General features: G+C 63.1%; 1 protein-coding gene across 2 annotated transcripts in view; it reads left to right on the top strand.

Annotated features, from left to right (window-relative positions):
* Positions 1 to 21,194, top strand: part of KCNQ1 (potassium voltage-gated channel subfamily Q member 1) — a 342,239-nt gene that overhangs the window by 40,034 nt on the left and 281,011 nt on the right. For both annotated transcript variants that reach the window (XM_057726790.1, XM_057726789.1), the window contains exon 2: positions 13,165 to 13,255. In XM_057726790.1, coding sequence (XP_057582773.1) covers positions 13,165 to 13,255 — 91 coding nt within the window. The remainder of the gene's footprint in view (positions 1 to 13,164; positions 13,256 to 21,194) is intronic.

The raw sequence follows: 21,194 nt of genomic DNA, 5'->3' as shown, positions 1-21,194 counted from the left end.
GGCCACCGAGGCCCTGGGCAGGAGGCCCTGCTGTGGCCCCGGCAGCCCCCCACGGGGCCGTACCTGCAGCTGCCCTGGCGGTGGGGGTGAGCTGAGGTCAGCCGGGGAGCCTCTGTCTGCTTGGTGGGCAGCCTTGGCAGGTCGGCCGGGGGGCGGGGGTGCAGCCAGCCCTCTCTGGCCAGGAGGGGGGGTTTATCTTTGGCTGGTCCCAGGGTGGGGGTCGGGTGGGGTCTGCCTCCAGCTGGGGCTGCCCCTGTGGGCTTTCTGGCTTCTCAGAAGGGCCTCCGCCTCCAAACTGTTGGGCCGGGGGCTTGGCGGCGGGGTCAGGAGAGCAGGAGCCAAGTCTCAGCCAGAGGACCTGCCTCTGGGTCTGGGCGGCGGTCTTGGCCTTGAGGACTGGCTGTATGGGGGGCCCCTGAGGCGTTGCCAGGGCTGACTCGAGCGTGAAGCCCCTCTGGGTGGTGAGCGGGCCCCTCCCCGACACACGGGCCCCCCCAGAGGCTGCGCGGTGGACCCGCCGAGGCGGCCCCAGGCTTTACCGCGAGGCGCCGTGCGCCGTTTCCCCACGAGGCGATGTTGCCCTGTGGTCTGGGCCGGCCCGCCTCTCTCTGGGCCTCCGTTTCCTCCTCTGCAGAAAAGCAGGGACGGCTGGGCTTCTAGCGCGAAGCCCATGCTGAGTGCTCTCAGTGCAGGACAGAGCCCAGGCCGGCGGGCACAGAGTGAGCGTGGGCACAGCCCTCCCAGGCTGCCCGCCCCCGACTGGCCTTCCTCCTCCTCTGGGGACATCCGAGGTGTTTACCCTCAGGCAGGACCCGAATGAGCTGGATTTGAGAGGGATTCTTGGCATTTCTGACCCTCCGTTTCCCTACTTGGGAAATGGGCATCTTAATACCTAACTCACTGTATTCTCCAAGAAACAGAACACCCCCCCCAGGGCCCCCCCCCCCACCACACACACACACACACACACACACACACACGGGGAGAGGGACAGAGAGAGTCCTTATTTTAAGGAATTGATTTTGGGAGCTGGCAAGTTCCAAATCCAAGGGCAGGTAGACGGCTGGAAACTCAGGCAGGGTCTCTGTGCTGGAGTCTTGAAGCAGAATTCCTTCTTCTCTTCGGGGAACCCCAGTCTCTGCTCCTGGGTCTCCCCCCGATGGATGAGGCCCCACATCAGGGAGGGACGCCGCCGTCACTCGGCCTGCTGCCGGTAGCTGTTCGTTTCGTCTGAAGCACACCTTTCTTGGCCTCCCCTGGTGTCTGAGTGTCAGGTGGGAAATCCCGGCCCAGAAAGGTTCCCAGACGTCGAGGCGCAGATGGGAGGCGAGGGTCCTCTAAGGTGGGGCGGGAGTTTCGGCGGTGGACAGGAATCGGCAGGGAGGGTGTCCCCCCACCGTCCCTTCGTGCTGGGTGGCCCCGCAGAGCCACAGAGCCCTGGGGGTCTGGGAACCCGCTCCCTGGGCGTGGCCCAGTGCCCACGGGCCAGAGGCCTCTCCCGGGACTGAGGTTTCCCTGCCGAGCTCTGGGCTCTGGAGACGGTGGTATCTGTGTTGGAAGAGACAGCGGACAAAGGGGGGCCTCCTCCGTCACCCTGAGTTGGGGGCTGCTGCTTCCATGCCTCTCTGTCCCACCTCCTCCCTGAACTCTTTGCAGCCTCTGTGTGGCCGTGTTCTCGCCTCTCCTCTGGGCTTTGCACATACTGTTCCCTCTGCCTGGATCAGGCCCCCACCTCTTAGAAGCCCTTCCTGACTGCCCCTTCCAAGGGGAGTGGGAGAGGGAGGAGGGCTTGGGAGAGAAAGGGGTGTCCAGCCGGAAGTCCCCAGCTGCCCATTTCGGGCCCGTGACGTCCCTGGGCCTGTGGGGGGCGTTCGTCGGGGTCAACCTCATGCCTCGGCCCCCTGATGAGAGGTGGCCGGCACCCAGGCCCCTCAGTAGCAGCTGGGGGGCCTCTTTCCCCTGCAGGCTCTCCCTGTGGTGTTTCTTAGCCGGCTCCATAGCGGGGCAGCATGACTGAAACACAGGCAGGCTGTCGGCATCCTTGATGCACCCCCACTTCCCAGTGGGGAAATCGAGGCTCGGGTCACACAGCTGCTCCGTTTCCAGGGACTCCTTGAGTCAGGCTGAAGCCTCCACCATGGGAGTTGGGAGGTTTCCTTAAGCTGGAGGTCAAGCCAAACTGCAGCAAGAAAGACTTAGGCTAGACAGGAGGGGAGACTTCCCCAGCAGGAATGAGCTTGAGACGCCTGTCCCCTCTGGCACTGATGGGGTTGTGTTGCCCCCGGGTACAGGCCACCTTGCTCCTCCTCGGGCCTGGGTTGAGGTGTCCCAGGAGCCCTGCTGGGGCCTCAAGTTTCGAGTCGCTTTGTGTGAAGGACGGCAGGGATCTGGACTCTGGGCAGGAAGCCCACTGGACCCCTCACATCCCCACTGTGCCCACATCCTCTGCTACCTGTTGCCCTGTCTCACCCCAGAGGGGAGGCTGCCCCATCCCATCCCATCCCATCCCATCCCATCCCATCCCGTCCCGTCCCATCCCATCCTATCTCATCCCATCCCATCCCATCCCATCCCATCCCATCCCATCCCATCCCATCCCATCCCATCCCATCCCATCCCATCCCATCCCATCCCATCCTATCTCATCCCATCCCATCCCATCCCATCCCATCCCATCCCATCCCATCCTATCTCATCCCATCCCATCCCATCCCATCCCATCCTGTCCCAGGTGAGGCCTGCAGGGGTTGGCCACGCTGAGGCTGGGGATCTCCCGAGATGCAGGCCATGTCTGGGGTAGAGCAAGTGGGCACAGGTGCGTCCAGCTGCCCACGATGCCCACTGGAAGGGCCTGCTGGGCCCCTCCCCTGCCCCGGATAGGCCCCTTGCACAGGGAAGACGACATGTGTCCCGGGACAGATAAGGCCCTGTCCGTGGGGTCACTTCAGTTTGTTCTCTGGCACCTTCTAAATATACCCTCCGAGGGGGTTCTTATCGCAGGCCGGCCGGACTGGGTGGCCAGGCTTAGCGTAGGCGACGCTGTGGGGGTTAGGGCCACCCCCCAGCCCTGGGCCTTAGACGGGCTCGCCAGCTCTGCCAGGCGGTCCTGCCTCAGGTGGGCCTGCCGTCCAGTGCCGGGGCCCCCAGGGGTGGGACATCCTCCAGCCCTCCTAGCTGAGCCCGCCTGGGGCCTGTCCTCCCACCGCGGGGCCAGGGCAGCCCCTTGAGGGTGAGCAGTGGGAGGCCCGGGGACCCTGCCGCTCGGGGTGGACCCTGTTTTCCTGGAGGCGTGAACACAGCCTGGTGGGAAGAGCGTGCCCTGGCGTCGGGCAGCCCTGGCGTCCTGTCCCCCCCGGCCGTGCGGGGCTGTGTGGCTCTGGGCAGTCACGTGCCCTCTTTCTCCTCTGATGGGGACAGGCCCGCTTCTGGGACTTCTCCTGAAGTCCAAGTGGACGGGAGAGGGTGGGCTTTTACACGGCTCATCCCCACCCTCCTACCACGCCAGTGCCCGTATGCCCTGGGCACTGGGGCTCCTAAGGGGGCTGTGTGGGGCCCGTTGGCAAAGAGGATGGGGGTCCCAGCTCTGTGGGTGGGTGCTCCTGCCGTCTGGTGGACGCTGAGAAAACCCCCGGGGGGGCCTGGCCCGTGGCAGGGGCTGGACGTTCCAAGTTCAGTCACCCACGGCCTGATGCTCAGATGTGGCTGTTGTGTGTCTGATTGTGTAACGGACCCCCGTGGAATCACGCATGTGTACACACACAGCGCCCCCACTCAGACCCCCACAGCTGCCCTGCTGGTGCCCTGAAGAGGCTTTGAAGTGACCACTCAGGGTGACGTGGTTAAGCCCTCAGCCAAGGCCTGTCCTTGCCTGCCCCCACCTGCCCCCAGGTGGCATGGCCCTCAGCAGAGGGGGACGTCCCCCTCCCCAGCACACGCAGGGGCGCTGTGCTGAGGTGCGCATGGAAAGTGAGAGGATGCTGGCGTCAGGATGAGACATGAGCACAGCCATCGACCCGTGTCCTCTGACAGAAGCCAGGCAGCTGGGCAGGCCGATGGCCTGTGTGATCCCTGAGCTCTGCTGGACCCTGGCCGTCCCACTGCCCACCCTGCAGGGCTGTCAAAACGGAACACGTGGCCCATGCCAAGGGTGCCGCTGCCCCCGCCCTGTCACCTCGGGGTGGGGGTGCAGTGGGGCTTTCGGGGACCGGCCAAGATGGCCTTGTAGTGCCCCCAACCAGGGAGCTCCCCAGACGCCCCGGGGGCCTCCAGGATGGAGCCGTGTTTCTGTCTGTGTGGAGCGGTCGGGCTCCCTGGGTGCGGCTGTCGGGGGATCGAGGAGGGTGGCCCCTCTATCCTTATGGTGCTTTACTGTTGGTGGAGCCATCACATCCGGGGAGCTCGACCCTGTACCTGTGCCCAAGCTGCCCCCTCACCTCTGTCGTCCTGGGTTTCAGGGAAACAGTGGGGGCTGAATATTAGCACGTCTCTGCCCAGCTGATGGGCTCCCTGCAGACGCCGGGCAGAGTGGACGTGAGAGCAGAGCCTTGCAGGCTCGGGAGGGGCCGGCGGTGTGGGTGGCCAGGCTGGGTGCAGTGACCCCCGTGGTCTCCCCCGACCAGCCTGGAGGTGGTCTTCTCCTGGGAGCAGCCCCTCCCTGCTGCCTCTGGGGGGGCCGACTTCGGGCCGCTGGACCACAGCCCTCGGAGTCCTCGCCCAGTGCGTCCCCGTGCCCTCCTGGCAGCTGGGGTGGCCTTACCTGCTCCCAGCTCACATCAGAGCCCCCCCACACCCCAGCTCCTTTCCGCTACTGGCATGCGGTTGTGGGTGTGTGTGTGAGAGCCGCTTTGCTGCCATGTCCTGGCCCATTGGAAACCCTGCAGGGCCCTGGCTGAGCCCGCGGGGGTGTGGCTGGCGAGGCGAGGAGGAAAAGAATGGCGCGAGAGGATCTCACATCTTGACAGACCCTGGAGGCCTCCGTGGAGGAGGTGGCACTGAGAATCCTGTCCACTGAGCTCCTGAGTCCAGCCTACAATGCTCATGCAGTCAGTCAGGAGACACTCACGTACTAGGCCCCATACGGGGCCTCCTGAGGGGACATCGGCAGACAGGCCTCTGCCTGGGGAGCCCGTGCTCTATCGGGGACACATCCGTGGGCAGCATGTGGTCAGTGGTCTGATGAGAGCAGGGCAGGGGCCACAGGGCCCAGCTGTGGCATCAGAAGGCCTGCCTGCAGGGAAGCCCAGGGACCTGGGTTTGGAGTTCAGACTTCATTGGAGAGTCTTTAGCCTGGGAAGGGGCTGGTGGTGTTTGCCTTTCCCCAGGAGGATTGCCCCAGCTGCCCAGTGTCCCTGAAAGACTGGGGCACAGAGACCAGTGGGATATGGGCTGCAGATTCTGGTGCAGTCCTGGTGGCCCTCTGGCGGTGGTGACCCCCCAGGCAGCGGAGGCCTGGCCTTTAGGGAGGTGCCATGTGCACAGGCACGACGCGAGGGCCCAGCCAGAGCATGGAGTGGGAGGGCCTATGTCTCTGGGGTCCGCAGCCCAGATCACTCTCAGAGAAGTGTCAGTAGAAACACCCCAAGGCTGAGGAAGGCCTCCGTCTAGCGGCAGGGACCAGGCTTGTTTTTTTTTTTTATAAATTTCTTTCTTTATTTATTTAATTGGCGGTGTTGGGTCTTCGTTGCTGCACACGGGCTTTCTCAAGTTTCAGTGAGCGGGAGCTACTCTTCATTGTGGTACACACAATGTGGTGGCCTCTCTTGTTGCAGAGCACAGACTCTAGGTGCGTGGGCTTCAGTAGCTGTGGCACATGGGCTCAATAGTTGTGGCTTGCAGGCTCTAGAGCACAGGCTCAATAGTTGTGGTGCATGGGCTTAGTTGTTCAGCAGCATGTGGGATCTTCCTGGGGCAGGGATTGAACCTGTGTCTCCTGCATTGGCAGGCGGATTCTTAAGCACTGTGCCACCTAAGAAGTCCCAGGAACCAGGGTTTTAAATCTCCTAGTAGCTCCTCGCAAGAACGAGACTCGGTGCCACTGAACAAACCTCATGGAAGGTTCAGAGTTGGGGGGGGGGGGAGGGCAGGCTGAGTGAGGGGCAGCCCCTGGGAGCCCTGGTCCCAGGAGGCCTGGTCTGGACCCTGCCCAGCACGTGGGTGGGGGAGGCTGCTGTGGTCACGGGTGAGAGATGGGGGTGCTTGGGGGGCTGCATCTCACGTCACTCCCCGCTCCTCTCTCTCCTTGATGCAATGCAGTTTGGCTGGTGCAGTGCCAAGTGGTGGCCTCGGAAAGACACGTCTGTGTCCTAATCCCTGGAGGCTGTAACCTTATTTGGAAAGAGGGTCTTTGCAGACGTAGTGAAGTAGTGAGAAGATGAGCAGGAGACTTTGTATCTTGGACTGTTTTAAAAAGTGTGACACAAACATGTGCTTTTACCAGAGACCTGATGCTGATTATTGAAAACTCACTAAAGATTTGCTAATAGTTACCAGCATCTTATGTAATTTATTCATGTATCAAAACCCTTTACATGTTATAGAGGCTGAATAATGGCTCCAAAGACATCAGGCTCCCTGGAACTTGCGACTGTGACCTTACATAGAAAAAGCATCTTTGCAGGGATGATAAGTTAAGGGTCTTGAGGGGGGATGCTCCTGGGTACCCGGGGAGGGGGGCATCCTCGTCAGAGACTCGCAGGAGAAACAGACACAGAGGGGATGGCCCCCGATGTTGGATGCAGAGACTGGAGAGATGTGGCCAAGAGCCCAGAACGCCTGGGCCCCCAGAAGCTAGAAGAGGTCCAGTCCCGCCACCCCCACCCCTCTCTGTCTGCCCTGACAGCCCCCCACCCTGTGGTTCAGCATTGTACGTGGTGTTCCTGCTTGGAGGACTGTGGCACCAAGTGCTGGACCTGGCCCTTGGCAATGGGGTCCCCTGCCCAAAGGGGAGGCTCAGTCCTTGCCTTGAAGCTGGGGCTGGGCGGGGGGCCGGCCTGGGCTCACTGTCCCTATGGCCCTGGGCATGTCCCTGCTGTCCCAGAGCTTTGGTGTCCCCTTGCCTCTTGTTCTACCATCCAGGGCCCTCTCAGGGCTGGGCAGTGTGGGCTGGAAGGGCAGCCCTGTAGCCTGGGTCCGGAACCCACTGTGCCTCGCCAGGGGCCTTGGTCTCCTTACGGCAGGTGATGTGATACCGTCCACCCGGGGTGGGGGGGAGGACCTGTGCTCGGCGCCTAGCACCTGGGCCCGAGGTGTGAGCCATGACACGCCCAGCCCGGCTACACTCAGAGCAGTGCTGGGCCAGACCAGCAGTGGCGAGGTGGGGGTGGGGGGGGCTTGGCATCCTGTTGGACAGTGTTGCCCCCAACACCAGGGACAGCCCTGAGGGGATCTGAGGCCGCCTCCCCCTGGGGGTCCAGTGCCGCAGAGGGGGTCCAGGTCCGGGCACTGGCTCACCAGCCCTGGGCGGGGGCAACTGTCCTGTTTGTTCAGGGGTGTTTGGAATCTTTCAGGGTGACTTTTGTACAAAGAGCCCCTCCGATATGGTTGGGGTTTGAACGTCAGCACCTAATCTATTAAATCACACGTTCCGAGTTCGGCCTTGAGCGTGGGGCTGGCGGACAAGCCCTTTGTCTGTTATCGGCCCGAAGGACCTGGCCAGGTGGGCAGGTCTTTGAACCTCACTGAGCCTCATTTATAGCCTTCCTCAAACCCGGCAGCCGTTCGGGGCTTGTGTATAAATGTCATTTATTTAGTTTCCTTTTATTTTTTTAATTTTAAAAAATTGTGGCAAGATACATGTAACATAAAATTTATTGTGTAACCATTTCTAAGTGCACAGCTCAGTGGCATTAAGCACACTCGCACTGCTGTGCAAGCATCAGTCCATCCATCCCCCAGACGTCTTCATCTTCCCAAATTGACACACTCTGTCCCCATTCAATACCCACTCCCAGCCCCTGGCCCCCACCATCCTATTCTCTGTGTCTGTGGATTTGATGACTCTAGGGACCCCCTAGGACTAACAAAACTTTTCAGAGTACGTAGTTTTTATACGTTGAATAAATTGGGCTCACAGATACGGCGCATCCGACGTTATCTGATCCGTCCCAGAGCTGCATGTCAGTGTCCTGGCTCTCAGCTTAGAGCCCAGGACCCCGAAGGCTGAGGTCTTTCACGTCTGGGTTCTGAGGGCACCTTGAACAGGCCACGTTCCCTTCGCACGTGACGTGCATGCTTTCAACGTCACAGGGAAACATCCCAGGGTTGAAAGAGGCTTCCCCATGGACTGGAGAGACCATCACCGTGGACTTACATAGGCTCCCCTAGGGCCCGGCCCGTCTCCCCTGCCTTCTCGGGGCACTGGCCTGCGCTGAACCCGCCGGTGGGGGTGGGGGGATGTCTGCAGCCCACCTCCCACTCCCTGGGGCGCCCTCCCTCCGAGTCTCGGACCACGGCCCTGGCACGGCTCCTGCATTCTCCTGTGTTCCCAGGGCACCTAATGCTGCAGATACTGAAACGATGTCCGATAACGTTCCGGACGTCCCTCGGTGCGGGAGCTGGCGGCCGCAGCACCTGGGCGGGTCAGCCGTCAGGGCACAAGCGGGCCATTGTCCTCTAGGCCTGGGGCTGCCTCGCCCCTGGCTGCGCTGCCTCCCGTGGGCAGGCATGTGCCCTCCTGGGAAGTCAGGTCCAGTAGCACCGGGGGCCCAGGGGGCCTCCCTCCCCCAGGTCCTGCTCCCCATGCCCCATCCAGAGAACAGGGCGGTCTCCTTCTTTCCCTGGACCTCGGTCTCCCAGCTCTTGGGAGTCTTTGGCTGCCGGATTTTGGAGCCTTGGGGCGTGAGCTGGGACGGGCGGGTGGTGACTAGCCCTTCAGGGGAAGGAGGGGCCGGGCACGCCAGGCTGCTGCAAGCCCCCCAAGGGCAGGGACCCTGTCTGGGCGTTGCTGAGGCTCCCGGGCCCAGGAAGGACAGGCCGGAGGGGACAAAAGAACCCTTTGTTAAATGATTCTTTCTGAAACTAGCACGACGCGTGTGACTATTTGGAGAGCTGTTTAGCCTCCAGGATACAGCCAGGTGAAACTAGCAAAGCGTGTGGAGCTGGTGAGCACTGAACCCTCTGAGCTCCTGTGAAACTAGCCTTCAGCCAGGTGCCCGGTGAGGAGCTGCGGGCGGGAGCCCCACGGTCTGGCCGAGAGCCTCAGCCGTGGTTCTGGGCGCACAGGGGGGTCTCCCTGCACCTCTTAGTGGGAGCTTGGGGTGAGGATACCTGCCCTGATGTACCCTCTGTGCAGGCCTGTCCTCAGCCACAGGTAGGGCTGCTCTGGTCAGACCCTTCCTCCTTGGAAGGCTCAGTCCACCCCCCACACCCCCTGAGCACAGCAGACACAGGACGGCACATGGAAGAGGCCTCCCGGCAGCTGCGGTGCCTGCGGCCCGTTCAGGATGCTCCCCAGGCGAGGCCCCTGCCTGGCACTTGGTTCTAACAAGCTCTCACTGCTTCCTGTCCGGTAGCCGAGGTTGTCCTAACAGTGACAATAAACGGTCAGTTGCCACCCCGGCAGCAAGAGTCGTAGGGGGACAGGCCTCGTAGGAGAGGGACAGCTGCCTCCCAGACTCCAGAGCGGCGGGACACGGAGCCCGCCACGATGCCCTGCGGAGGCAGAAGATGCCGCGTGGGTTCGGTCTGCTTCTTCTGCCTCGGGAGGCAGGAAACGGTAGAGCACATCCTGGCCGTGGAGGCTGGGGAGCTCTGGGCAGCGGGGCCCGCAGACCTGGGTTCAGACTTGGCCCGGTCAGGTCTCCTCCCCTCCCAGGCCACAGCTTCCTCACTGCAGGTCACTGCAGGCTTGGGAACAGTGGTGCAGGGTGCAGGGCACGTGACTCAGAGCTGCGGTTGGTTTTATTGACGTGGGGACTGTAGGTCAGTGGAGATGTCGGTGTTCTGACCTTTGAACCCAAGTATGACCATACGTGGCAAATGGGGCTTTGCAGATGTGACTGAGTGAAGGACCTGGATCCGGAGGGATTGTTCTAGATCACTTGGTGGACCCTCAGTGTCATCGCAAGTGTCCCCTGGAGGGAGGGGGCGGGTCAGAGAGAGAGACCATGGGTGTCACGCTCCCCGCCCCTCCCTGGGGCCTGGCCTTGTCACCTCCGGGGTTTGACCACGTGGAGTTTACCTTCAGAGAATGTGGAGCCCGAGCACGGTTCCCCCGGATGTAGTGTCTGCCGGCTGCTGATGCGGCCGTAGTCTCAGGACTCATCTTACTTGTCTTGCCGGTGGAGGTGGTGGTGGCATCTGTCCCTGGAGCACTTCCTGTGGCCCAAGGGCTGTGGGCAGGCAGGTTCTGCCCATCTTCTCAGGAGAGGGTTCGAGGCGTAACGCTGGTCCCAACCTCGGGCAGCCACGGGGCTGGCCCCGAGTCCCTGCCCGGACGTCCACTGCCCTGAGACGAGGTGGCTGTGGGCTCTGGCTCTGACTGTGTTGATGGGGAAACTGAGGCCGGGGAGTGGCCTGGACCATGTGGCAGGCACTGTGCCTTCTTTGTGTGGCTGTCTCTGCATCCAGGGGAACTGGGGGCGGGGCTGGGTGGGCACCTCCCTCCCTGGGGGGCTTCACCTGCCCTGGTTTCTCTCGGTGGAGCCAGGCGGCAAGGCCCCGGGACTCATGGGGCTCCAGGGCGTGGGCTGGGGGCATGTGGGCTCCGTCCCCGAGGGGTGGTGGGGCCAGCCGGGCACTTACGCTCCCAACCAGGGTTTGCTTGTGTCCCCCAAGGTCAATAACGCCCTGAGGTGGGAGCCCCGGGTCTCCGTCACCCCACAAAGGGATGCCCTTGGGTTCTGGCAGGGAGGCCCGGCTGATTTGTTAAAGGGCTTCACTGGGGGCTGGGTGAGCCTGGACACGCTTCCAAGCCAGCAGGGGGGATCGGCGGTCAGGCCACGCGGAGGGTGGGCGTGCAGAATCCTGGCGCGTGCGGCACTGCGTGTACAGATGCAGGAGGCTTGATGTGGCCTCGGGCCCTAGGGCGTTGGTGCCGGGAGTGGCGGCCCTGGGAGGGGGCTGGGCTGCAGCCACCCGGGGTCCTGCTGGGAGCGGCTGTGGAACTCAGAGATGCACTGAGACTGGGCCTCAGGTCCAGCATCCTGGTGGAGGTGTGGGTGCACGGCTGTTGTGAGCTGGGCTGTCCCCCCTGCACCCCGAGAAGAGGGTGGGCGCAGAGGAGGGGCCAGTGTGGGAGGGACGAAGGAGGGAGCTGGGGACTTGGTGGAGGCGCACCTGGGCGGGCGTGGGCTGAGCACCGGCTGTGCGCCAGGCCCTGTCCCCAGCGTGGGGCACAGAGGGGCAACACCCCTGGCCCTCCTCTGGTGGCTCAAGGCCTTCTGGGGGGGGCAAACAGGCCCAGGCCCAGCGTGATACGTGAGCACAAAGGACATGAGTGGGGGGACGTGGGGGTGCGTGTTGGATCCCCTGTGTGCAGACGAGGGGGCGGAGCTTGCAGGAGGGACAACGGCAGGTGCAAAGGCCCCGAGGCAGGTGTGGGGGAGGCATGCTGGGAAGGAGCTGGGGTCGGGGTCAGCGTGGTGTCATGCGGGGGGCGATGTTGAGGGCTCACTCAGGGGCCGGGCAGGGTGGGCTTTGGGGAGCCAGGGTGGAGGCAGGTGCCGTGGTCAGGGCGAAAGACAAGGCTGATGGATGGGCGGGGGGCAGCGGGGGCGGGCTGGGATCCGGCTTTGCAGGTCCAGCTGACCCAGCCTGAATGAGGAACCAGGAGAGGGAGGTGGAGGTGGCAGATTTTGGCAGAGCTGTAGGAGGGCGGGGTGTGACCAGAGGAAACCCCGAGACCTGGAGGAGAGTAGCAGGGTGTTGGGGGGGCCCCAGGCAGGGAGGGGTAGCCACACCCGCAGGAGCATCTGGGCGGCCGAGGTCCTGCCTCCCCCAGGAAACATGGGCGGGGGTCTTGGGCTTCTGCAGGAAGCCTGTTCTCAGCAGCCTCTGAGGGGCCGGGAGGGAAGGTGGGCTGGGGCGGTGGGGGGAGTCTGTGTAGTGGGGAGAGATGCAGGGGGCTTCCTAGTGGGTACAGGGCAGGCACGTGGGGATTGGGGGGTGGATTAAAAGCCACTGGGGGCAGCAGGACCTGGGAGGGGAGAGGGCCAGGGCTCCAGGGTGCTGGCAGGGGTCCGCGTAGTCGGCCCAGAGAGCTTTCTCCACATCTGCACAGCCTGGGGCCATGTCACGGCTTCCTTGCCATCCTGTCCCCAAGGACTCACCTAGGGAGTGTGCTTGGAGACCCCCGGAACCCCTGGATGATGCCCCCAGAGTTGTCCTCTCCCCAGGCGGGAGGAAGGCTGGGGCTTTGGCCTGGTGACATCCGGGGATGTGGAGGGAGGGGCCCTGGCGGGTCTGCCTTCAGGAAGCCTTCCTGGTTCAGGTGTGATCAGAGCAGTCGCGTCTGTGCGGGCATGGGCCACGGGGGGCTGTACCTGGGAGCTGGCCCAGGGGGCTCGGGCTGCCACCTTTCCTCTGTTCAGCTCTGTGGGCTCCACCTCTGGAGCCCCCCAGGGTGGGGAGGGGAAAGCAGACGCAGGGCCGGCGTCAGAGCAGCCTCCGGCCCAGGGGGAGTGCAGGCTCTGGTGATACCCCGTCAGTGGGTGCAGGAGACGGGCTCCCCCCGGCCCCTGTGGTGCAATCCCCGCGCCTCATGTCGACCGTGCTGCCCTGGTCCTCAGGTGGCCACAGAGCCCTGCGACCATCACCACGGCATCCAGGACGTTCACCTCCCTCAAAGGAGGCCTCTCCGGCCCCCGGTCACCAGGCTGCTCTCTGCCCCGTGGACTTCCGTTCTGGACACCTTGGAGACGTGTGGTGGGCAGTGCCTGGCTTCTGAGCGTGGGGTCCCAAGGCCTGTCCCCCTGTAGCCTCGGCCAGAGCTCATCCCTTTGTGGCCAGGGGATGACCCCCTGCCGCTGGCCGTGCCACACGTTGTGCCCTGTTCACGGCTGGTGGTCCAGGTTGGCGGCCCTTGGAGCCTTCAGGCCCAGGGAGGGAAGGGCCTGGTCCCGCGGGTGGCAGGCGAGCCCGCTGCTCCCCGGGCCTGGGCCATATCTGGGGCAGGGAGGGGTAGCAGCCTGGCCGTGGGCGCTGACCAAGTGTCCTCCTGTCCTGCAGCTTCCTCATCGTCCTGGTCTGCCTCATCTTCAGCGTGCTGTCCACCATCGAGCAGTACGTCGCCCTGGCCACGGGGACCCTCTTCTGGATGGTACGTAGCAGCACGCGGGGCCCTGCGCTCTCATCCCTCCACCTGTGTGGGCCGGAGGGTGGAACCAGCTGCTCCTGGCCTCTCCCACAGGCACGACACCCTGTGCTGGAGCCCCCCTGCTGGCTGGCTCTGCAGGCTCGCCCAGATACTGGGGGACTAGAGGGGTGGGGACCCCCCCCACCCTGACTCCCTCACTTGCTAGGAGGTGAGCATCGGGCTGAGAGGGCTGAAGAATGAGAAGACCCTTAGCCTTGTGGTCTGGGAGGGCTTCTTGGAGGAGGGGGCTTCTGCGCTGCGCTGGAAAGGAAAGACAGGAGGACATGGGTGCCAGGGATTGTGGCCTACTTGGCCTGCACTGTGGCCCCGGATCTGGCTGGTACGTGGACCCTGCAGTGTCCCAGGCCCTGGCCCCAGCCTCTGCCCAGTCCAGCTGACAGCTGCGAGCCTGGGTCCCCAAGTCCTTGTGACATGGCCTTGAGGCAGTGCTCGCTTTAGTGTGCAGTTGGCTCTACCTTTCCTTTGATGTTTCTGGATTTTGGTTCACAGGAGAGCTCCCCCCACTGAGGCTACAGAGAAATGCACCCACGATTTCCCCTGGCGCTTATCTGGGTGAATCTTGTGGGTTAAATTGTTGGTGGCAGTTGGGCGTGTCCTGGCTTGGGGCACAGATCTACTTGTGCTCTGTCCCTCTCGTCAGCCCCTTCTCAGCACCACTAACTCCAAAGTATGTCTTTCCTCCCCGACCCGAGGAGCCGATTTTACCGTGAACCCGACGTCCAGATGCCAATGGCTTTACCCTGGGATCTCCTGGTTCTGTCCACGGCTGTTTGTCTGTACATCTCCCGGGGCCATGCGGCGTGGCAGATATTCTCACTAAAATCTGTTTCACCATGTGGTTAGGATCTGTGTCCAGCTTTCAGGGGTCACCTGGCAATTCTTGCTGGTCTGTTCTCCCCAGTGACCTTGACAATCAGCTTGTCTGCCTCCCAGAAAAAATGCGAGGGTGTCTGATGAGTGACTCTGGGAAGATTGACATCTCTCTGGGGTGGGGTCTTCCTGTCCATAGTCAAGACGTGTCTGTTTATCAGGAGGGTTTTGTAACGTGGGTTTTAGACAGCTACTATTATTAATATAACAATAGCCATTATTGGTAATTGCATCACACATGGGATCTTCTCTCCCATCACGTTTCCTGGAGGGTTTCTGGGTGCTTTTTGGAAAGCCGTTGCTCTCGTCGCTTGTACTGCGTGTGACGTCCTCTGTTTTGTTATTGTTTGTGGTAGTTTTTCCTCTGGTCCTTCAGAGTTTTCTGGACTTGGAGTCCCTGCTGCTTGGTCTGGCTTAGCGCCCTGGGTAGGTGGGGAGACTAGCGTCTGTTGGAACTCCCGCTTCGCTGGGCAGGGGTGGGGCGCTCCCCGGGCTCCACTTGCTTCTCCTGAAGGACGGTGCCGGCCCAGGCGGGGAGGTGTGTGTTTTCTCCGTCGGGGTGTCCTTCAAGTCCCAGGAGAGGGCGTGGTTCTAAAGTGATGGTGCCGACGTCCACTGAGTGGCTTCCCTGCCTCCGGGAGGTGGTCTGTCGGTAGACGCCCTTGCTTCCCCGGAGTGGTTGGTTTTACTGTCCCGTGGGTTATTTTTCTCCTAGAAAGGTAGGGACATGCTGAAAAAGTAGGACAGCTGCCATCCCAGTGAGAGGGACGGCCTCTTGGGGTCAGGGAGCTCTCCTGTCTTCTCCCTGTTCCCCCGGTCCTCAGGACCCACAGAAGTAACCCTGGGTGCCAACCAGGTCCGTGCCAAGGCCCCAGAGGCCGCAGCTCCCTGGAGAAGTGCACTTGGGCAGTGTGGTGGCTGCCACTGGCCTGCAGAGAAATGTCCCCAGACCCCCGCTCTGGGCAGGCCCTGGGCGGGCTGGGGCCACCTCCATGTGGGTGAGTGGCAGGCCAGAGCGAAGCTTCTGTCTGCTGTGGGCATCCTGGGTTCCCTGACCGGCCCTGTGTCTGCGTCCCAGGCCAGGGACTGTCCTTCCCGCTGGCCGGGACCCTCCTTTCCAGACCTCAGGGAGGAGCCATGTGGGGGGAGAGTGGAGGACGTGGGGCATCTCTGGTGCTCTGGGTCTATCACAGGGAGATGTGAGCCTCTGCCCGGACCCCACAGAGCACGTCTGCTCTGCGAGTTGCTCCTGGAGTGTCCTCCTCGTGGCCAGGGTTGACAGAGCTCCTCATCTGGCTGGAAACTGAGGGTTCAGGAGGTAGCGGCTGGTAGGGGTCAGGAAGACCCCGCTGGGCTGGGCCCAGATTCCAAGACTGCCCTTCTACCAAATGTGGGTGCTGGTGGCGCTGGGCCCGGGGACTTGGTGGGCCTCTCACCCCCTGTGTGGGTCTCTGCAGAGTGACAAAGTCCACAGCGTGGGCGGCTTAAACAACAGGATCTATTGTCTCCCGTCCTGGAGGCTGGAGTCTGATATCCAGGTGTGGGCAGGGCTGGTCCCTCCCGAGGCCTCTCTCCTTGGTGTGTAAATGGCTGTCTCCTCCCTGTGTCCTTGCAGGGTCGTCCTTCTGTGTGTGTCTGTGTCCTGACCTCTTCTTATAAGGACACCAGTCCTGTGGGATTAAGGTCCATCCTAGTGACCTCATTTTACTTTAATCACCCCTTTAGAGGCCTAGCTCTAAATACAGCCACATTCTGAGGTCCTGGGGGTCAGGACTTCAACATAGGGATTGGGGGGCGGGGTGACGCAGCTCAGCCATAAGGCCCCTGAGTGGCTGGGGTCGGTTCCTCCTCTGCTGGGTGGTTCACTCTTGGGTTCTCAGTGGCTGTGACAACATCGAGTCCCCGGGTTGATGTAAAACGTCCCAGGGACCCCCGCCCCGGGCCCTGCATCAGCACCAAGGGTCCCGAGTTCGAGTTCAGCTTTGCCCCATCCTCGTGCAGCGCAGGCAGGGCCTCTGGGTGCGGCTGGGATGGGTCAGGTGAAGCCCACACAGAATCTCGGCCCGGGAATCACCACTGATGTGTCAGTGCCCCCAAGGCCCTGCGCTGGGGGTGGAAACCAGGCCAGTGGTTGGGGGGCGGTGTCACCCCAGGACAGCCCCGGGGTTGGGGGCAGACCCTGGCAGCCTCGGGCTCCTTTGGCCCGGCCTCCACTCTCCCCTTGGCCTGTCCGGGAGCACCTCCCTCCCCAGACAGGGCTCCCTGTGGCAGGTTTCATGGTGCGGTGCGGGCCAGGGCCAGGGGAGGTAGTGGAGGGGCCCTGTTGCATCCCGGCAGCCCCCTGCCCGGCAGCCCCTGGCCTCTGCCGCCCACCCTGCCTCCTTGGCACTGACGTCCACCTACAGTCCCGGCATCTCTGAGGCCTGCACGCCACCTGGTGGCCATTCTCTGAACTGCGGGCACTGTTCCCCTGTGAAGGACAGGGGGCAGTGCGTGAGCTGGGGGTGTGGGTCCTGCCCTCTCCCGCTCTAGGGCTCGGGGTGCGTGTGCCAGCGAGCAGCTCCCTAGCTCCAAGCAGAGGGCCCCTGCCGTGGTCGCATCTCCTGTTCCACCCCTTTGAGGGGGGAGACCCCGTGCCACCTCCCTCGCCCCCCTCCTCTCACATCAGCATCTCACGCACTGCCACCCCCATGTCCACCCAGGAGCCCCCTCCACACGGCCGCGTTGGTTGGTAAGGGGCTTTCCAAAACAAAGCTCTGATCATTCTAGAAGCTCCCGCTGGTATTTGGGATCGACTGGGGACTCTCGGTCCCCCAAATGCTGCTCCCCCAGCTCTGGCCACTGTTTGCTGACCCTTGGACACTCCCGCTGCCTCGGGGCCCTTGCACGTACTATGCTCCGGCCCGGCCGCCTCTCTGGCATGCCACAGGACCGGCTTCTCGTCTGGTCAGGCTTCGACTTAGCCGTCACTGCTTCAGTGCCCCCCGCCCCAACTGCCGTTTGTGGGGTCCCTGTCCCTCCTCCGTGCACCCCACTCTCCCCCCAGCGGTCTGGGTGTGACCGGGTCTGCAGGCGGGAGGGGGAGTCACAGGGTCTGTCTCCTTGCTCTGTTCCCCACCCCTGAGGGCAGGGGCCCAGTGGCTGTGCGTCCCCCCACCCGGCCCGGACGGTGCCTCTGCAGTTTGAACACCCCTCCCTTGGGGCCACATGCCCAAAGCTGCCCCCAAGGACACCCCAAGCTGCTGTGTGGGCCTCGGGCTCCTTGTCTGCAGGACAGCCTCAGACTTCGCCTTTTGATGGCCTCCCGGGCTTTCAGGGCCTTCTTAGCTTGCTGGCCTGTGGAAACAGGTCCTGTGAGGTGGGTTTGAACTGGTTCTGTCCAGCTGCCACTGCAGTCGTGGCCACGGGGGTTGTGGGGCTTTGGGGACACTGGGAAGAATGAGGCAGCCACGGGCCCAGCCTGGGGGGCAGCCGATGTGAGCTATGTCCGAGGATGGAACGGGAAGGAGGTAAGAGGTGAAGAGGGACTGGGGTGGGCGGGGTGTCTTCAGGGATGCTGAGGGCTTCCTGGAGGAGACACCCTGAGGGGAAGGAGGAGGTAACTGGGTGCCGGGGGTGGGGGGTGGCGGGGACAGGCAGGGACACCCCTGCAGCGGGCAGCCTCAGGTGGGCGCGGCAGGCGCAGGGCCCCGGGGCGCTCGGTGGTGGGGGCGGTGGTCTGCGGGGTGAGGACAGACGTCCACCCCTGGCCGAGGGAACCCCGGGGTTGCAGGGGCGGCGCGGGGCGCGGCCGCGGGACACCAGGTGGCGCTGCTGTCCGTGGCTCACTGGCGCCGCTGGCCCGGGCCCAGAGCTCGCGCCGAGCCAGACCGCAGCCGGAGCCCAGGAGGGGCTGAGTGTGGGCTCCGCACAGGATCCCAGAGCAGCTCGATGTTTAAATGGTGGAAAAAAGTCATTCAAAGCTGCCTTTTCCCAGAGAGCCCATATTTCTCTTTCTTTTCACGCGCTGGCTTTTGTGGGGCCAGAGAGCTGTTATCTCAGCTCTGTGCGAGGAAGCCCTGGGGCGGCCTCCGAGAGATTAGGCGTTCTGCTGAGCAGGGAGATTGGGGGCCTGAAAAAGCCATCTTGTGTGGAATCGCATCTCTGCTGCGGGTCCGTCCGGGGCTGTGCTCGGCCCGTGTGAGATCTGAGGCTTGTTTGTGGTTTCCCGGGGCAAAGGGCCACTGGCGGCTGCAGAGCCGGCTCCACCATGGCTTCTGAACTCAGGGGAGGCCGTGTGTGTGTGTGTGTGTGTGTGTGTGTGTGTGTGTGTGTGTGTGTGTGTGTGTGTGTGTGTGTGTGTGTGTGTGCATGCCTGCTGTGTGCACACGTGTCTGTATGTAAACGTGCAGTGGGCTTGTGCACATTTCTCTGTGCACGTGTGTGTGTGTGCCCGTGTGCGCGCTCTGTGCTGTGTTTCTGTGTGCACACACGTCTGTGGGTGAGTTCCAGAGCTGGGTGGCTCTTCCGTGTCTCCCCCTGTCCTGCTGCTGTGGCAGAAACGTGCCCCCCTCCCCGCTCTCTGGAATAAGAGACCCTGGCTGGGCCCAGGTAAGGGGCTGGTTTTTGTCTCTGAAATCGCACGAGCTTTTTTTTTTTTTCTCTTCCTTTTTCAAATCCCACACAAAGAGAGAGGCACTCAAAAGCACAACACAAACACCGCGTATTCCATGCCTTCTGGTGGGGAACATACCAGGGAATTGTCCTGCGATGCCTGCGGTTAAAAACCCCGTGAGCCGCGGCCCGGAGGCCTAGGGGATGAGGTCATCGCTGCAGCTTCTCCTCCCTGGCCGGGGCTCTGAGGCCCCTCCGCGGTGACCCAGCCCTCCCGCCACTGGATCACCCACCCCTGGATCACCCACCCCGGGGCTCTGGCTCCTCCAGCACAGAGGGAGACGCTCCTGTCCCCTGGGCCTCAGTTTCCCAGCTGCAAAACCAGGCCCCACAGGGATCTCTGGGCCCCTTTGGCTCTGGAACGCGGTCCGGGCTCTGTCCTCAGAACCCCGGCCCCAGGTCACACTCAGCCCGAGCCCCGGCAGGCCCGCGTGTTCCCAGCCTCTGCTCTCTTTACCCTTCATGTGCCAGTGAAGATGACCGTGCTAAGTCAGGGCCAGCGGCCCCCGCGGGGAGCCTGCTGCGTGCACGCCCTCTGCTCCGTCCTTCACTTGCGCGGAGGGGATGAGACTCACAGAGCTTAAGTCACTTCTACCCAAGGTCAGGGCACTAGCGGGTGCCCCAGGTTTTCCATTAACAAACCCCAAGGTCTTGTTTTCTTCACGGTTGCCTCCTCCTTGGAGTGCTGTTCTCCCAGCCGTCATCTCTGCTTGGTGAACTCCTACACATCTGACAAAGCCCTGCTTCTGTACATTTGTTTCTGGGACACCTTCCCGCTCACCCAGTGACATCACCAGCTTCATCCTCTGGACCTTGGGTGCTCTGGGAAGATGTCTTCTCCCCCACTGCGGGGCCTTGAGCTCCTTGGTCTCTGTCCCAGGCACAGGAGAGCTGCCCAGTGAGGACTGGTTCCCACTGCCTGGGCCTTCTCTTATGTTCTGCATCAGAATGTGATCCACGCCTCCCCTTCTCTCTGCGCGGGGTGTCCTAGCCTGCATTCGTTCAGCCAGCAAGCGTTTCCAGTGCACCCACTACGTGCCAGGGTCTGTGTGCAAGTAGGGGGTACTCTTGCGGGCAGGACACAGGCTTCATGTCCCCATGGGCTCTCCCTGTGGGGCCATGTAAGAGCGGCCAGTGCCGAAGTGTGGGGAGGGGCTGACCCCCCACCTCCGGCAGCCAGAAGGCAGTGGCGGCGCCCTTCTGCAAGCACACGTGTGTACCTGTGCACACGTGTGTCCCGCCAGGCCAGGGTCAGGCCGTTGCCTGGCTCCGGTGCCTGGCTTGTCCCTCTGCTGGGTGGGGGCTCTTAGCTGACCCTGGGCAGTGACTTCCCATGGGCAGAGCAGAGCCTCACGGGTGTGGGGTGGAAACACCGAAAGCTCCGGGACGGCCCCGCAGCCGTGGTCTGCGTTCGGAAGTTTGCACCAGCTCCTGGTTCTGGCAGAGGGACAGCGGCTACGGCTGAAGTGGCCTCGGGGGCTGACCGTGCAGCCCAGGGTGCAGAGTGGCCCAGGCTCCAGGATGCAGGGGCTCCCCTTGCTCCTGTACCCTGAGGCCCCACCCGGCGCCGACCCCGGGGACACGGGGGTGGGGGGGCGTGGGGGTCCAGGCGGCTCCTAGGGCAGATAGGAAGGGGCCCACCCTGGACACTGCATGTCTGGGGGGTGGGGGTAGGCTGCTGTGTTTGTCTGCTCTGTGCTGGGGTGGGGGTGGGGGGCGAGATCCAGGCGGCCCCTGCACGCCCCTGCGTCTAGGTCAGCCCTGGTGTCCCCGCGAGTCCGTGAACAGAGGCATTAGGGCCACCAAGCAGAGCTTGAAGCTGTGCTCTCAGGGATCTTGGCTAATTCATCAGAGCCCCTTTGCCACCTGGTGGGGACCCCTGAGAACAAGACCCCCCCCCCACCACCCGTGATTCTCTGGACATTGGCCTGAGCCACCTCTAAAGCCCCCTAAGCCAGGGCCCGGTGCCCTGCTGCCAGCGATGGGCCCCCCACTTCCTCTAACACCTCCAGGGCACTTCTGTCTGCCTTCTCCCCAACACCCCCGCACCCCATCTGCATTGGCATCTCACGGCTTCTCCCGGTGTCTGCGGCTTTTTTTCTCATTGGCTGTGGTTGTCACGGGGTTTTGGCCTCCTTGGCCTGGAGGGGCCTCTGTCCTCCCTTCGGGGTCTCCCTCCCGGGCTTCGAGGGGCGAGGGCTGCTGTCCCTCCTCTGTAAGGGGGGGCGGTCCCCCCGCCCCCGAGGATGTCCGAGCAGGAGGAGGCCGAGGGCTTGAGGGCCCAGGGCGGTGGCTCGCGCGCTCCCCACCCCCGAGGCCATCCTTTACACCCGCCAGGGTCCCCGTCCCCAGGGCTGGA

This window comes from Hippopotamus amphibius, chromosome 3 (assembly GCF_030028045.1).
Source record: "Hippopotamus amphibius kiboko isolate mHipAmp2 chromosome 3, mHipAmp2.hap2, whole genome shotgun sequence".
Classification (NCBI taxonomy): Eukaryota; Metazoa; Chordata; class Mammalia; order Artiodactyla; family Hippopotamidae; genus Hippopotamus; species Hippopotamus amphibius.
Note: the sequence above shows the minus strand (reverse complement) of the source record. Positions and strands in the feature narration are given on the sequence as shown.